Source organism: Osmerus mordax, assembly GCF_038355195.1.
Source record: "Osmerus mordax isolate fOsmMor3 chromosome 28 unlocalized genomic scaffold, fOsmMor3.pri SUPER_28_unloc_8, whole genome shotgun sequence".
NCBI lineage: Eukaryota > Metazoa > Chordata > Actinopteri > Osmeriformes > Osmeridae > Osmerus > Osmerus mordax.
In genome coordinates, this window is record NW_027120411.1 from 93,774 (window position 1) to 111,402 (window position 17,629).

Below are 17,629 nucleotides of genomic sequence, written 5' to 3' on the forward strand. Positions count from 1 at the left end.
TTTCATCCGCGCGGCTCGTCAGCTGAATGGAGAGCGGGTAACGAGGTTAGCACCTCTGTGAGCACAGAAGAGACATCTTTATGCTCATTATGGACCCCGGAGAATACCGGTTCAACCTTGGAGTTTTTGTCAGGTACACGCACACGCACACACACACACACAAACACCACACACGCACACACAAACACCACACACACATGCACACACACACAAACACCACACACACGCACACACACACACACGCACACACACACACTCAAACACCACACACAAACACCACATACACACACGCACACACACACAAACACCACACGCACACACACACACAAACACCACTCCCAGCTTCCATTCCCTCCTCTGGATTAAGGGAGGGAGAGTGGAGGGAGTGGGGAAGGGAGGGGGTGCCTCAAGGCCATACAACCTAGATGTCTCTAGTAGATGATGGTGATTTGTAAAGATGTTAAAAAAGACAATGTACCTGTTTTGCCCCCCTCTCTCTCCCACTCTCCTCACCTCTCTCTCTCCCATTCTCCTCTCTCTCCCACTCTTCTCTCCTCTCTCTCTCCCACTTTCCTCTCCTCTCTCTCTCCCACTTTCCTCTCCTCTCTCTCTCTCATCTCCTATCCTCTCTCTCTCCCACTCTCCTCTCCTCTCTCTCCCACTCTTCTCTCCTCTCTCTCTCCCACTTTCCTCTCCTCTCTCTCTCATCTCCTCTCCTCTCTCTCTCCCACTCTCCTCTCTCTCTCCCACTCTCATGTCTCTTGTAGAAGGCCAGTTAGGCCAGTTAGTCCTTGGGGTCTCATTGTTTCCCAGGGAGCAGGAATGCTCTGATGACCGTCTGAGTTCAGAAGAGCATGGAGAAGCTTCTCTGAGGGAGATGACTCAACACAAAAATAACACTTCATCTGGCTGCAGAAGAGTTCCTCTCTCCCCCTCCCCCCTCCCTCCCCCCTCCCTCCCTCCCCCTCCCTCCCCCCTACCTCCCCTCAGCACCCCAGCCCCCAGTGTGTGTGTGTGTGTGTGGGAGGGAGGGGGCTCTCTAACGTGGTTAAATGCATCTCTCAGTAGTCATGGCTGCTAATGAACCCATGAGATCAGAGGTAGAGAGACAACAGCCTATAATGAGATCAGAGGTAGAGAGACAACAGCCTCTAATTGGGATTAATTGTGATTAAACGTCGGAGGTCTAATTGGTCAGGATAGAAGCCTTCATTACAGCCCCTCCTCCATCCCGGCCTCGCGTAAACACACACGCATACACACACGCGTACACACGCATACACACACGCATACACACACGCGTACACACGCATACACACATAAACACACACACACAATGAAAATAAATTAATAGAGTCTAGACTAGTCTGTTTCTTCTGCTTACACCTGGGTCTGTTCACAGACAGACAGACAGACAGACGGACAGATAGATAGACCGACAGACAGACAGACAGACAGACAGACAGACAGACAGACAGACAGACAGACAGACAGACAGATAGATAGACCGACAGACAGACAGACAGACAGACAGGAAGGTAGACAGACAGACAGACAGACAGTTTATCATAGAAGGCCAGGACTTGACACACACACACACACAGACTCACACGCACACACACACACATTCACGCACACACTCACACACACACACACACACTCACTCCCGTTACAGAGACACATCTGTACAAGCCAACAGATGGGCTGAGTTTGAACCTCTTCACCCCCTCACCTCCCTCTCTCTCTACTAGCCTGCCACACACACACACACACACACACACTCGCACACACACACTTACACACACGAACACACCCCACATTGTGGCCTTGACAAAGACCAGCTGCTCAGTACCTGCTCTCCCTCCTCATCACTCTCTCCTCATCACTCTCTCCTCCTCATCACTCTCTCCTCCTCCTCCTCCTCCTGATCATCACTCTCTCCTCCTCCTCCTCCTCCTCCTCATCACTCTCTCCTCCTCATCACTCTCTCCTCCTCCTCCTCCTCATCACTCTCTCCTCCTCATCATCACTCTCTCCTCCTCCTCTTCATCACTCTCCTCCACCTCCCTATCACTCTCTCCTCCTCCTCCTCCTCCTCCCTCTTTCCTCCTCTCTGTCTCCTCTCCTCCTCTCTCTCTCCTCTCCTCCTCCCCACTCTCTCCTCTCCTCCTTCTCCTCACTCTCTCACACACACAGAGGTGGGTCTGGGTTGTGAAGGAGGGGCAGGCTGGCGTTGGGGGGTGCTTGCTAACGAGGGGCTAATGCCTAGATGGGTCTTAAATAGGAACAGCAATACATCACATGCCTTTATGTGGTCTGACGGCTGTGTAATCTACAGCATAGTCTGCCTCTAATAGCATTTCATGGGTCGTCTTTGTCACAACTCTCTGCACCTTCTGTTCCTGATGCCCCCATGTGTGTGTGTGGTGTGTGTGTGTGTGTGCGTGTGTGTGCGTGTGTGTGTGTGTGCGTGTGTGTGCGTGTGTGTGTGTGTGTGCGTGTGTGTGCGCCACCAGCTGAATGAAAGTGGGTGAGCACTTTAGTGTGACTCACTTGTCTATGAATTGGCCTTGTCCCAGCAACAAAAGGTGCCCCTATTTCAGATGTGTGTGTGGGGGGGGTGTGTGGCACAGTTCACTTTCAACTAAGCACTCTCCATCTAAACTTCTGTCCACCCCCTACTAACCCCCCCCCCCCCCACACACACACACACACCCTCCCAAACACCAGATCAAGAGGCCAGGCCCCATGAATTAATTAACTGTTGCTTTTTTCAGAGAGAATGAAGGGCTGCCCTCACCCAGGGTATGAAATGAGCAATAAGAAGGGCTTAGTTGTGTGTGTGTGAGGGTGTGTGTGTGTGTTAGGGTGTGTGTGTGTGAGGGTGTGTGTGTGTGAGGGTGTGTGTGTGTGTTAGGGTGTGTGTGTGTGAGGGTGTGTGTGCGGGGAGAGGGGGTTAACAGACAAGAGAGAAACTTTTGTGGAGGACAGAAGTACGGAAAGACAGAGAGAGAGAGAGAGAGAGAGAGGGAGGGAGGTGATAATCTCCTATCCATCTGGACCTCATTAGCATTTAGAGCTGTTGCATCTGCCAATCAGGACTCAAAGAAGCCTTTCTGCTGCTCTTTCATTGGCTAAATGTAAGCTCTGCTAGAATGACACCTAAAAGACTTGACTAAATATTTTTGGACAAGGTCTTTGTCACTACCCCCCCTCACCCCCCCCCCCCCCCACCTCCACTCTCAATGGCACAAGACTGCAGCTAGACTTTCCAAACACCGTCTGATTCAGACACAAAGCACTTCCCTCAAATCCCCTCCAAATAGTTAATAATTAGATTAAAACTTCAAATATAAACCGGGGTGTGAATAGAAGTTAGCATTAGAGAGACACTGAGAGAGAGAGAGAAAGGGAGAGAGTGAAACGGAACGGGAGGGAAAGAGGGGAATATAGAGAACAAGGGAGAAAGAACAAAATAGAAAGAGAGAACAGGAGAGAGAAATATTTTTTACAAGCGTAGGCATAACCTTCCCTCCTGCCATGTGTCCCTCCCTCCCTCTCTCTCTCCCTCCCTCTCTCTCTCTCTCTCTCTCTCACTCTCTCTCTCTTTCTCTTCCCACTCCTTTCTCTCTCTCTTCCTCTCTCTCTCTTTCTCTCTCTCTCTCCCCCTCTCTGTCTGTCTTTCTTCGTCTTTATCATCTCAGTAGAATTCATGGGTTCTAAAGACAAGCAAAAAAAGGCAATGTAATGAAAAACATTTGACTGGTGATTCCAGCCTCTCAGTCTGATGTTTAATGGTTGAATAAAAGCAAGTGTGGCATTACAGTAACAGAGCTACTGTATGTCTCTCTCTCTCTCCTCTCTCTCATCTCTCTCCTCTCTCTCCTCTCTTTCCTCTCTCTCCTCTCTCTCCTCTCCCTCCTCTCTCTCCTCTCTTTCCTCTCTTTCCTCTCTCTCCTCTCCTCTCTCTCCTCTCTTTCCTCTCTCTCCTCTCCCTCTCCTCTCCCCTCTCCTCTCCCTCTCCATCTCCTCTCTCTCTCTCCTCTCCCTCTCCTCTCTCTCCTCTCTCTCCTCTCCCTCTCCCCCCTCTCCTCTCTCTCCTCTCCCTCTCCTCTCCCTCTCCTCTCCATCTGCTCTCTCTCCTCTCCCCTCTCTCCTCTCTCTCCTCTCTTTCCTCTCTCTTCTCTCCCTCTCCTCTCCTCTCTCTCCTCTCCCTCTCTTCTCCCTCTCCTTTCTCTCCTCTCCCTCTCTCCTCTCTCTCACTCTCTAACAAGGGGCTGGTGTTGAGTGTGAGAGAACAAGGAGAAGAAAAGATGGAGGCCTCTGTTTACACACATACTTTCCCCAACCCTGCCCCTGAGCATCAGTGTGTGTGTGTATGTGTGTGTGTGCGTGTGTGTTCACCAGACCTGCCCCTGAGCATCAGTGTGTGTGTGTGTGTGTGTGTGTGCGTGTGTGTTCACCAGACCTGCCCCTGAGCATCAGTGTGTGTGTGTGTGTGTGTGTGTGTGTGTATTCACCAGACCTGATGATAACTGAACTGATGATAACTGAACAGAAAGGAGTCCCAGAGAGAGATCTTTAATGGGTACCTTAGATAGACCACCATAAATGGTTTCATTTTCTCTGAAATCATCTCGTCTGTATTCTCCACATCCTCACCCCCCCACCATCTCTGCTCTCCCTGACAGGCTAGACAACATCCTGACCAAGGCAACCTTCTAGAAACATCCCTGACACAGCCAAGTCTAAATTATTATAGAGCTGAACCCATTCCATCAGAACCCTCCCTTTCCAAACCTCTCCCTACCTACTTTCTACTTCAGGAGACAAATTGTGTCCCTCAGTTTGATATCGATGTTTCTGTCCTTCTGAGTTCTCCACAGGGGGGCTATAGCGAGGGGTAGGTGGAGAGGGGGGGAGAGAGGAACAGAGATGGAGAAGGAGAGGGGAGAGAGAGAGATGGAAGAGAGATAAAGAGGGATGGAGGGAGAGAGAGAGAGAGAGAGAGAGAGAGAGAGAGAGAGAGAGGGAGGGAGGGAGGGAGGGAGGGAGGGAGGGGGGTGCTGTGAAGAGCAGTGTGGTCTATCTGCTACTTTATCCTCCTCGTAATGTGGCGCTGCTGGTCTCTCTCTCTCCTCTGGGCAGGAACTAAAGCAAGTAAATGTCTATCTCTTCTAACAGTTAGACGCTTCACTGGCTCTCAATGGACAACCCCTGAGAGGGGGGGGGGAGGGTGAGGGGGGTAGACAAGAGGTGAAGAAGGAAAGAGGAGCAGAGAAAGAGGGAGAACGAGAGGGAGAGAGAGTGTGAGAGAGAGTAGAGAGAGAGGGTGACCAATGGGGAGGGTGATAGAACGAAAGAGAGAGCAGAGAGAGAGGGAGAACGAGAGGGAGAGAGAGTACGAGAGAGAGCAGAGAGAGAGGGAGAGCTGAATTGAAAGGTGTTTCAACCTCGACCATTTTCATCAATTTTGACATGTTGTCAGTGACCTGCCCTAACAGGCATGACTACACGTCCCAGAATCCTGTCAGTCACAGGACTACACGTCCCAGAATCCTCTCAGTCACAGGAACCACTGAGTCTCTTCTTCTTGTTCTTCGTCTCAAGCGTGTATCATGTGTGTGTATGTGTGTGTGTGCAGTCGCTCATGTGTGTCCATCTGCACATCCTGGAGTGTGTGTGTGAAGGGCTCTTTGAAGGGCTCTTCCAAGTGGAAAATTATGGTTTCTCAAGTACCCTCCGAGAATCAACAGGAAATAACTGACATCCTATAGAGTGCATTTGGAGGGTGTGTGTATGAATGTGTGTGTGTGTGAGAGAGCAAGAGTGCTCCCTCCTCTCTCCCTCTGGTCTGTCACACCCTCCCTCCTCTCTCCCTCTGGTCTGTCACACCCTCCCTCCTCTCTCCCTCTGGTCTGTCACACCCTCCCTCCTCTCTCCCTCTGGTCTGTCACACCCCCCCCTCCTCTCTCCCTCTGGTCTGTCACACCCTCCCTCCTCTCTCCCTCTGGTCTGTCACTCCCCCCCTCCTCTCTCCCTCTGGTCTGTCACACCCTCCCTCCTCTCTCCCTCTGGTCTGTCACACCCCCCCTCCTCTCTCCTGGTCTGTCACTCCCCCCCCTCCTCTCTCCTGGTCTGTCACTCCCCCCCTCCTCTCTCCTGGTCTGTCACACCCCCCCTCCTCTCTCCTGGTCTGTCACACCCCCCCTCCTCTCTCCTGGTCTGTCACACCCTCCCTCCTCTCTCCTGGTCTGTCACACCCTCCCTCCTCTCTCCCTCTGCCTCTCTACCTCCCGGGGGGAGTGGGGTGGGAGAGTTCCCCTCTCTCTCTCTCTCTCTCTCTCTCTCTCTCTCTCCTCTCTCTCTCCTCTCTCTACCTCTCTCTCTCTCTCCTCTCTCTACCTATCTCTCCTCTCTCTACCTCTCTCTCTATCAGCTGCATCTGATACCACGGGCCAGGTGTGTCACATCCTGAAGGACCGGAGGAGTGTGTGTATATATGTGTGTATGTGTCACCAGACCTCAGGTATTCAGGGCAGCAGAGGTCAGGTCAGGGTTATCAGACATGTCAGTCTAGAGATCTGGTCACGTCACCAGCGCAGAGATACATCGTCATTGTTGCGACAGGAGTATCATTTACATAGCGCACAAAACGTATTTTTTGTCTTGAATAAAATTTCACCACAACCCAAAATACCAGATGTTAATTCTTCAAACATGCTGATTGTCCACCTACAAACAATGACTTTTATTTGCTTTAGCATGCCCATATAAAAAGCGTTTTTAAAGGATATAATAACCATAATCAATTAAAGATCTAAAATAGTTACAATCTCACTGCCCAACTGAAGAGTTCAGCGCACTACACGAGGCAAAGGCTGCACCACGTGACCGGCCGAACGCGGAAGCGGATTGAGAGCGGTGTGTGCTGCTACCAGCTGAGCCGCAGGCTGGCCGTGGATCATGATGATGATGATGGCGGAGCTGGTACAGGGACAGGCCGCAATACCTCAGCCCGGATTGAAAGCTGACGGCTTCGCCGACGCTTTACATCGGGCTCGACAGGTAACAAGAGTGGAGCAATTCATTTACGATTTGACGGAAGTGGAAACGGGCCTTTTAAACGACGCTAAAGCACTTTTATTCGAACTCGCCCATGTCTCCAGCTTCTGCTATGCGCTCAAGAAAAACACATTAGCAAGCCACATAGCATGCTAGCTGTCATCCAGCTCTACTTCGCTATGCGCACTAGCTGTGCTGGCGTCTTTTCGGTCCACAGCACGACACGAAAACATGTTAATCCAATTTGTAGTGTTGTCACGTCGAAGATCTGAAGTACTGTCTTTCGTGCTAGCAGGCTAGCTAACTCTGTGGCTAGCTGAGTTGGTCACACGTGTCCACATGCAACCTGTTGTTGAGTTACTAAAGTTCAGGGATTCGTTGTGGCCTTGGTCTGAAACATCGAAACTTAACCAGAACAGATCTCTGAAAAGGTTCCCTGTATAAAAACAAGTTTGATTTGGACATAAACCCATCCGGTGCTTGCTTGTAGTTAACAGATTAAAATCCCCTCCCCCGTTGCCCCGCGGAGGCTAGGTAGCTAGCTAACCTGTTAGCTGTTGTCAAAGTTTTGTAGCTAAGTAGGCTACCTTATGTAACGCATATGAGCACTATACACGCTCCGTGGGAAGTATCTAGCATTGTGAATGTGGGGCAGTGATAATAATGATGGTATTAGTTGTTTGCTGAACTTAATTATTGCTCTAAATTATAACATGCTTAACATTTTAAAACGGTGTTCCACAGTATAAAGTATACTGGAGAGACATGTAAAAGGTCCAAATAAACAGTTTGAAGTAGTTGAAAGCCCTTTTGATGAAACACGTCGACTTTTCCACTTCAATAAAAATTTCTTGCCTGATGTAGAGGCGCAAACAGGCTTGATTCACTACTTAGACATTCATAATCAGCACAGTAACACGATACAGGGTTAGTCTTAGAAGAAGAGCATAAGCAGTTTAAATCCATATTTTTTAGACTGTTAATACATAATAACGACCTGTTCTGGCCACCAAGCTATTGAAATATCTTCCTTCAACTCAGTCTCCCTGAGTGTTGCAAAGGGCAGCAAATAGAAACGTTCAGCGCACTCCAGATCCAATTCAACGTTCGTCTTTTCTTCTAAGCATCTTTGTTGTCATTCAGATCGTCAAGGTTAGACCCAGGCTTTCACACCTCAACTGGTGAATCTGTGTCAACAGACTTGATGCTCTCAGCTCAAAAGACAATTAGCGAAAAAGGCTTGGTACCTTCTCCGTCGTAAGTGCTTTTTCACCCGTGCAGCAAAACAGCATTATGCTCCATCTGCACCCGGGGACAAATACATGGTTACTCTAACTAGAAGGTGCTGGAAAGTAATCAAATAAAATTAGACTTGAAGACTTTGCTGCCTCCTTCCTCATGTCCCTGCTAAAGAGACCGATCTGATGTGAGGCCACCTGCAATGTCTTTACAGAGACACACATCATAACAGCCATGTTGTACTGGCTCTGGAATACGAGTATTATTGGTACACTGTGTCTGGTAGCTGAGATGTTACTTTACACTGTGTCTGGTAGCTGAGATGTTACTTTACACTGTGTCTGGTAGCTGAGTCTGGTGTTGACTAGTGTATGTGTCTGGTGTTGACTAGTGTATGTGTCTGGTGTTGACTAGTGTATGTGTCTGGTGTTGACTAGTGTATGTGTCTGGTGTTGACTGGTGGATGTGTCTGGTGTTGACTGGTGTTGACTGGTGGATGTCTTTGGTGTTGACTGCTGTCCTGTGCTCTTTGTCCCAGATGGCTGCTAAAATGGGGGCGGAGCCTATGTCCCACATGAACAGTTCTCCGCCGGGCGTCGACCCCTCCCTCTACGCCTACACAGGTCAGACACTCATACACACCTCTCCACACACACCTCTCCACACACCCACCCCCAGTAGTGTTGATCTTAACTCATCAGGACTGTTACAGGAGCCCACTCCAGTTTATCTCCATACTGCCTGTTGGTAACCACGGAGACCCCTCTGTCCCCACCCACCACCCCTACAGAGATAATACACTCATTACCTGGGAAGGTCCCTCAATTGCTGGCTATTACCCCAGACTGACGTCCAATCACACGCCATTATCACAGCCCGTCACCCAATCGTAGAGTGCGGCTGGCCGTAGTCCCGGTCACAGCCAGCATGGGGATTTCTGTGGATGCGTGTGTGGTCACCCGCTGTTCCTCCAATATAGCACAATATTGATCAATCTGTGTGGCGGTCAGTCTTCCTTGGAGGGGGGAGACAGGAGAAGGAGGAGGGGGAAGGATGGGGGAGGAGGGAGGGAGAGAGAGAACAGGGTGTGGGAGGAGGGAGGGAGAGAGAGAACAGGGAGTGGGAGGAGGGAGGGAGGAGAGCGAGGGGAGGATGGGGGAGGAGGGAGGGAGGAGAGCGAGGGGAGGATGGGGGAGGAGGGAGGGAGGCTTTTTGGAGTTCTCAGTGTTGGTTATGTCTTTGTTTTGTTTCATGAAGACAAGTTTGACTTTCTAACCTCCCCTCTCCCTTATTCTCCCTCTCTCCCCTCCTCCCCTCTCCCTTATTCTCCCTCTCTCCCTCCTCCCCTCTCCCTTATTCTCCCCTCCTCCTCTCCCCTTTCCCTTATTCTCCCTCTCTCCCCTCCTCCCCTCAACTCTCCCTTATTCTCCCTCTCTCCCCTCCTCCCCTCCCCTCTCCCATCCTACCATTTCTACTTTATTCTTCCTGCTGTATCTCTCTGTCCGTCATCCCCCCTCCTTCCTCTCATGTCTCTGCAGGTAACCAGCTAGCAGCCATGGGACACCAGAGGTAAGACTGACTGACTGGCTGGCTGGCTGGCTGGCTGACTGGCTGACTGACTGAGTGACTGGCTGGTTGAAGCATGATATTCGTGTGCCAGGAGAAAGATATTGATTCAGCTATTTGGTGTAATACCACCCTGCCCCTGTCGATCACTCCCACACACTCACACACACACACACACACACACGCACACACACACAGCACAGCAGGGGACCTGTGAGCTAGTCAGGCCTAGATAATGATCTGCCCTCTGCATCCTTGTCTTGTTTGCAAATAGAGGTGTGTGTGTGTGTGTGTGTGTGTGAGTGCGTGCGTGCGTGCGCGCGCGCGTGTGTGCGCGCAATCGTAACATATTTATCAGCTCTCGTCCTTGGGGCTGAGACTGTAGATGTTTCTAATGGAATCCTCTTGAATGGATACAGCATGTACTAAACCAAACACACACACACATGTGTGCACACACGTGTACACACAGTGACTAAATGGTGTGTCTTGTCTTTCCTCAGGGTGATAACAGAAGACTACAAAGTGCCTGATAGAATGGTTGGATTCAGTAAGTCTGCTGAGGACCCCTCAGTCTGTTAGGTCTCACTAACCCAGCTGATGGAGACGTCTCTCCTCTCCTCTCTCCTTTCCCCCTCCCCTCGCCTCTTTAATCTCCTCTAAACTCTCACTCTCCCCCTCCTCTCTAGTCATTGGTCGAGGAGGAGAACAGATCACCAGAATCCAGCTGGAGTCAGGGTGTAAGATACAGATAGCCTCCGGTAAGAAAACTGTGTGTGTGTGGTATCTAGCTACCTGCATTGCTTGAGACACTGAAGGTCTAATGCTGTGTGTGTGTGTGTTCGTGTTCCTAGAGAGTGGAGGTATGATGGAGAGACCCTGCTCACTGACAGGAACTCCAGAGAGCATTGAGTAAGTCCTCTTCACACACACACACACACACACTTCACAACACTGGACTTCTGTTTAAAAAAGTGTGTTCACTCTTCCCCCCTCCTCTTCCCTCCCCCCTCCCCCTCCCCCCGTCTTCCTCCTCCTGCTCTCCCCCCCCAGGCAGGCTAAGAGGATGCTCAGTCAGATCGTGGAGCGCTGTCGGAGCGGCCCTGGTTTCCATGGCGATGGCGAGGGGGGCAGTTCGGTCCAGGAGATGCTGATTCCTGCCAGTAAAGTGGGTCTGGTCATCGGCCGGGGGGGCGACACCATCAAACAGCTGCAGGTGAGGGGGGCCGGGGGTGATGGTGGTGGTGATGATGATGATGATGATGATGATGATGATGATGATGATGATGATAATGTTGATGGTGGTGATGATGAAGGTGATGATGATAATGTTGATGGTGGTGATGATGAAGGTGATGATGATAATGTTGATGATGATGGTGGTGATGATTGATGATGATGATGGTGGTGATGATGATGATGATGATGATGATGGTGGTGATGATGATAATGTTGATGGTTGTGATGATGATGATGATAATGTTGATGGTGGTGATGATGATAATGTTGATGGTGGTGATGATGATGATGATAATGTTGATGGTGGTGATGATGATAATGTTGATGGTGGTGATGATGATGATGATAATGTTGATGATGATGATGATGGTGGTGGTGGTGTGATTCAGGAGCGAGCGGGGGTGAAGATGATGATGATCCAGGATGGACCGATGCCCACAGGAGCAGACAAGCCCCTCAGGATCTCAGGTGATCCTTACAAGGTCCAGGTGAGCCCCGCCCACACAGCCTACACAGCCAATCACATCACTTTATCACCTCACACAGGTTTGTATGTTCGGAAGTCTTCATCCACCTCCCCCCCCTTCAGCAAGCTCGGGAGCTGGTTCTGGAGATCATCAGGGAGAAGGACCAGGGAGACTTCAGGTCTGGGAGGAACGACTTCAACCCTAGGCTGGGGGGCAGCACCCTGGACGTAAGCACCCGGGGGGGAGGAGGGGGGAGGAGGGGGCAGGGAGGGGAGGAACGCATCACATGACCTAGCAACTGACCTGTGTGTGTGTGCGCCCAGGTGGCAGTGCCCAGGTTTGCAGTGGGCATCGTGATCGGCAGGAGTGGAGACATGATCAAGAAGATCCAGAACGATGCCGGGGTCAGGATCCAGTTCAAACCAGGTGTGTGTGTCTGCTGGAGGTGTGTGTGTGTGTGTGCGCACATGTGAATATGTGAGTAAGGGAGTTTGGTAAATAGTTAAAGGTTTGTGTGTAGCATGTTAGGGTGTAGCATGTTAGGGTGTAGCATGTTAGGGTGTAGCATGTTAGGGGTGTAGCATGTTTGGGTGTTGCATGTTAGGGTGTAGCATGTTTGGGTGTAGCATGTTTGGGTGTAGCATGTTAGGGGTGTAGCATGTTTGGGTGTAGCATGTTAGGGTGTAGCATGTTTGGGTGTAGCATGTTAGGGTGTAGCATGTTAGGGTGTAGCATGTTAGGGTGTAGCATGTTTGGGTGTAGCATGTTTGGGTGTAGCATGTGAGGGTGTAGCATGTTAGGGTGTAGCATGTTAGGGTGTTGCATGTTAAACCTGTTGATGCCTATAACCTTGTTGTTGTTGTTGCCAGACGACGGGATCAGCCCGGAACGTGTTGCCATGGTGATGGGTCAGTCTGACCGCTGCCAGCACGCTGTACACCTCATCAACGAGCTGATCCAGACCGCTCAGGTACACACCACACACACACACACACACACACACACCACACACCACACACACACCACACCACACACACACCACACACACACACACCACACACACACACACGCCACACACACGCACGCACACGCACGCACACACACACACACACACACACAAATCCAGACTCTTCCTGATCCTGTGCCGTGTCTGCAGGACAGAGATGGGTTTGGGGGCGTGGCCGGGGCGAGGGGGCGTGGCCGGGTCAGAGGGGACTGGAACCTGGGTTCACCTGGAGGACTACAGGAAGTGACATACACCATACCTGCTGACAAGTGTGGCCTGGTGATTGGCAAAGGTAGGGGCTAACACACACACACACACACAATCACATAGACACACACGTACATACACGTAAGCACACACTCACAAACAGACACGCACTTGTGAGATGACAGGAATAATGGGTGTGAGGTTAGGGTCGTACAACCTTCATTACTGTTAAATATACTATTACAAACACACACACACACACACACACACACACACACTGCTGCATGGATGAACACAACCATACGTGCCTCTTTCAGAGGTCAGCCTTGAGAAGCCAAGCGAGCCTTTTATCATGTTGATCTCTCCTCCTCTCTCCCCCTCTTTCTCTGCCTCCATCCCTCTCTCTCTTTTCCTTTCTCTCCCTCTTCGTTCGTCTCTCCCTCTCCTCGGTCCATTAGCTGTCTGTCAAGGTAAAAGACTGAAAGTCTCTAATGTGTCACAAGTACCTGGGCGGCCGAGCAATGCTCTCCTCTCCCCTTATTTCTTTCTCTTACCTTACCCTGCACTTTCTCCTTAATCGTTTCTCCCTCTCTCTCTCCCTCCCCGCCTCTCTCTCTCTCTCAAGCACAGGCCTGTTCTCCTCCCTTATGTCCTACCTCCTACGCTCTGCCTCCTGTCTGGGCCTGCTCCCCCCCCAGCCTCCCCCCCCGCCTCCCCCCCTGCCTCTCCCCCTATCCAGAGAGCTGGGAGGGGAGGGTTGACAGGATGAATGAGCTTATTAGCCATTCATACTCACTCTATTGGCCCTATTTAAAAGTCATTGACCATTCACTGGTTGACTGGTGTTGGGAGGAGGGGGGAGGTAATGAAAAGGCAAAGCTGCACAAATGTCAAGTGTGTGAGAGCATGTGTGTGTGTGTGTGTGTGTGTGTGAGAGCATGTGTGTGTGTGTGTAGCAGGTCCATATGTCTGGCAGGCTGGGAGCAGGAGGATGAACTGGTGGTGCTGTCAAGCCTCTCTATTGGCCGATGGTGATTAATGTCTTAGCCATACAGGAGCCACGCCCCCCCCCCCCCCCCCCCTGTTACCCCCCGGTCTCTAAATACCCCCCAGACACAAACCATCCTCTGCTCCACCCCAACCAAACGCCCCCACCCCCCCTTGCCACATACACAAACACACACTTTGCTAAACATGTATGACTCCCTGCATTGAATATGACTGTACACGGTAGTACAACTGTGTGTGTGTGTGTGTGGAGACAGAGGGAGGGAGCCCTGTGTGCTACTCTGGTGTCTCCAGCCTGCCTGTCTCTGCTGCCCTCCTCATGGGTTCATCAAGCAGGGTTCATCTGGAGCACAATGGCTTCATGCTCCTGGGAGTCTATTGGGGCTGGCACAGGGCCGAGGGGAGGGTCAGAGGCGAGGGGAGGGGGAAGGTTAGGAGGCCTTTTCAGCGTGGTGTCAAGTAGGGTCAATAGAGTGTCTGCTTGTAGGGAAGAAGGTGCTAACGGGTGTCTGAATGTGGGTGTTCCTCCCCCTGAGGGGGAGGGGGGGGGGAGGAGACCCTCAGTCTCAAGCAGCCTGGCTGTACTCAATATCTCTCCACCTGCTGTGTTTGTGTGTGTGTGTGTCAGGGGGGGACACCATCAAGAGCATCAACCAGCAGTCTGGAGCCCACGTGGAGCTGCAGAGGAACCCTCCGCCCAGCACAGACCCCAGCGTCAGGGTGTTCACCCTGCGCGGCACCGCCCCTCAGATGGACCTGGCACGCCAGCTCATAGACGACAAGATAGGGGTACACACACACACACACACACACACACACACACACACACACCATGGACACAGCCTTGCATTGTGATGATAGCGATGATGGTGATGGTGATGAAGACGGCCATGTTCTAACTCTGTGTCTCCAGGGTTCAGGCATCATGAGCAACGGAGGGTTTGGATTCAGCCCCTTCACCCAGCCTGCAGCCACACACCAGAGGTACCTCCCCCTGCTGTGTGTGTGCGTGTGTGTGTGTGTGTGTGTATGCGTGCAGTACTGATGTGTGTGTGTTGTGTTGCAGCGGTGGTGCCCAGGCATTCATGACGGGCGGATGGGGAACCACCTACCAAACCTGGCAGGCAGCTGGCCAGCCTGACCCCAGTACGTACACACACACTGAACCCAGTACGTACACACACACATACACACACACTGACCCCAGTACGTACACACACACACAAAAAAATATATTCTTCTTATTGTGTGCTGTACTGTTGTATGTGTCTCCAGGTCACAATGGTTCCCAGGCTGGTCAGATGGACTACTCCAAAGCATGGGAGCAGTACTATAAGAAACTAGGTGTGATGTCTCCAGCCCTCTACCTCTCTCTGTCTCTACCTCTCTCTATCTTTACCTTTATATCTCTTTACCTCTCTGTCTCTCTACCTCTCTCTTTCTGTTTTCTTCTCTCTCTTTATTCTCTTATTGGGTGTATTTTTCTTACACGTGTGTGTGTGTGTGTGTTCTCGTGCGTGTGTGTGTGTTCTCGTGCGTGTGTGTGTGTGTGTTCTCGTGCGTGTGTGTGTGTGTGTTCTCGTGCGTGTGTGTGTGTGTAGGTCAGTCGTCCCAGCAGAGTCCTGTCCCAGAGTACGGAGCGGCTGTAGCAGAGTACTACAGACAGCAGGGGGCGTACCTCTGGCCCTCCGCCCCCACCAGCCAGGTAACACACGCACACACCAGCCAGGTAACACACACACACACACCAGCCAGGTAACACACACACACACACACACACACACCAGCCAGGTAACACACACACACCAGCCAGGTAACACACACACACACACCAGCCAGGTAACACACACACACACACCAGCCAGGTAACACACACACCAGCCAGGTAACACACACACACACCAGCCAGGTAACACACACACACACACCAGCCAGGTAACACACACACACACACACCAGCCAGGTAACACACACACACACACACACCAGCCAGGTAACACACACACACACCAGCCAGGTAACACACACACACACCAGCCAGGTAACACACACACACACACACACACCAGCCAGGTAACACACACACACCAGCCAGGTAACACACACACACACACCAGCCAGGTAACACACACACCAGCCAGGTAACACACACACACACCAGCCAGGTAACACACACACACACACCAGCCAGGTAACACACACACTGTGTTCTGAAGTGTGTGTGTGTGTGTTCTCAGGACCACTAGACACCATCTCCACAGAGAAGAGTTTGGAGCGATTGAGGACAAGGAAGACAACCGTTAACAGTACTATTGAGGTTTAGAAGATATTTTCAACGGCTTTGCGCATTCATTTTCTTTTTTGTAACACACTCGCTTTAGAATGACTAAAAAAATAATAATATTAATTGAAGAAAAGAAATCAGACGTTTTCACTTTCCCTTTATTTTTTATTTCCAATGTATTTTTTTTATTTTTATGTTTTATTACGTAAAATTGATATTTCACCTGGTAATTGTTTTGGGGAGGTTAGTCTCTGGTCTTGAAAACAACCTTTTTGGTTTTGTTTTCCATCAAACTTGAACATGTATCAGTGTGGCTTTGAACAAAATGCAGTATAATCTTTTTATTTCATTCTTTTTGTGTCCTTCTTATTTTGTGTTTCTTTTGGCTAAATAAAGGTGTGGCTTCACAGGGCTTAGCAGTCTGAAGGCTCCTGAATAAAGGCAGGGCGTCACAGAGGTTCGGTTTGATTTAGTGTTTTTTACGTCGAACATTTTAATGTTGTGAGATTGACATGTAATGTACAACTGTCTGGAGAATTTTTTTTTGTACTAAATTACTGGTATGGTTTCTAATTCCTTATTTATCCCATTTTGATTGCTCAGTCTTTGTTGTGTGTTCAGGGAGGTTGCAATATCTTTATTTCAGTGTGGAGATGAATATAGATTTCCTTCCTCCTACATTTATAAATCTTGCGTTTTTATTATTTCGTGTGATAGATAAAGTGCTTCTCAAAATGATCTGTTATTGAACGTTTATGATGAGTTTGATTGAATATTGTTATGGTATTTCTCCTCATGCTATATTTAAGTCTATTTGTCGAAATAAGAAATGTTCATGTGAATCTGGCATCAGTCATTCTATCCCTCCCTCCCCCTCCCTCCCTCCCTCTCTCCCTCCCTCCCCCTCTCTCCTGTGTGTGACTCGCTGCTCAGACATATGGGTTAAAGTGTTTGTGAATTTGATGCTGCGTCTTCACCAAGTGCAAATCTAACCAGCACGTGCTCTTCCTCCAGACTGCTAAGCCCATCCTCTTCCTTACCTGTCACCCTACCTGTTCTGAGGGTTTTGTATTTCAGATGTTGACTAGTGACTCCCCCCTTCTCCTCCCCCCCCATCTGACGTTCTCAGTGCGGCGGGGCCTAAGATTTATCTTGTTACTCACAGTGGACTTTTATTTTGTAGGAGCGAGGCTTGGGGACGGTATAACTGTGCTCTCAATTCTTCTTTTTCTAGAACCTGTTTCCTATATGCACAAATTATGAAATAAACCATGTATTTAAAAGACACAGGGAAGGGGGGGTGAAGGATGATGTTTTGTTGACAAAAACGGGGTGTTGGGGAGGTGGGAGGGGGGCAGTCGATGAGATGGTGGGCTTTTGTGAAAACACATTCCTGTTTTTGAGTCGTCTGCTGCCTTCTGATTGGCTGGCACAAGCCCAGAGACTGGGAGGGGGGGGGGAGTCTGCACCCTAACAACCATATCTCTTCTGGGCTGCATCCTAACAACCATATCTTCTGTGTAAAGTTTTCTATGCCATGTACACAAA

General features: G+C 50.3%; 1 protein-coding gene across 1 annotated transcript; it reads left to right on the plus strand.

The window, feature by feature from the left end:
* Positions 1-6,920: 6,920 nt before the first annotated feature.
* On the plus strand, positions 6,921-17,368 carry LOC136939039 (far upstream element-binding protein 3-like). The gene is made up of 18 exons (XM_067231932.1): positions 6,921-7,068; positions 8,843-8,927; positions 9,843-9,873; positions 10,374-10,420; positions 10,560-10,631; positions 10,725-10,782; positions 10,924-11,086; positions 11,499-11,597; positions 11,699-11,803; positions 11,900-12,002; positions 12,446-12,546; positions 12,733-12,874; positions 14,426-14,586; positions 14,711-14,781; positions 14,864-14,967; positions 15,073-15,141; positions 15,399-15,502; positions 16,035-17,368. Exons 1-18 carry the CDS (start codon positions 6,967-6,969, stop codon positions 16,041-16,043), a joined length of 1,626 nt encoding a protein of 541 aa, XP_067088033.1. The 5' UTR covers positions 6,921-6,966; the 3' UTR covers positions 16,044-17,368.
* Positions 17,369-17,629: the final 261 nt, after the last annotated feature.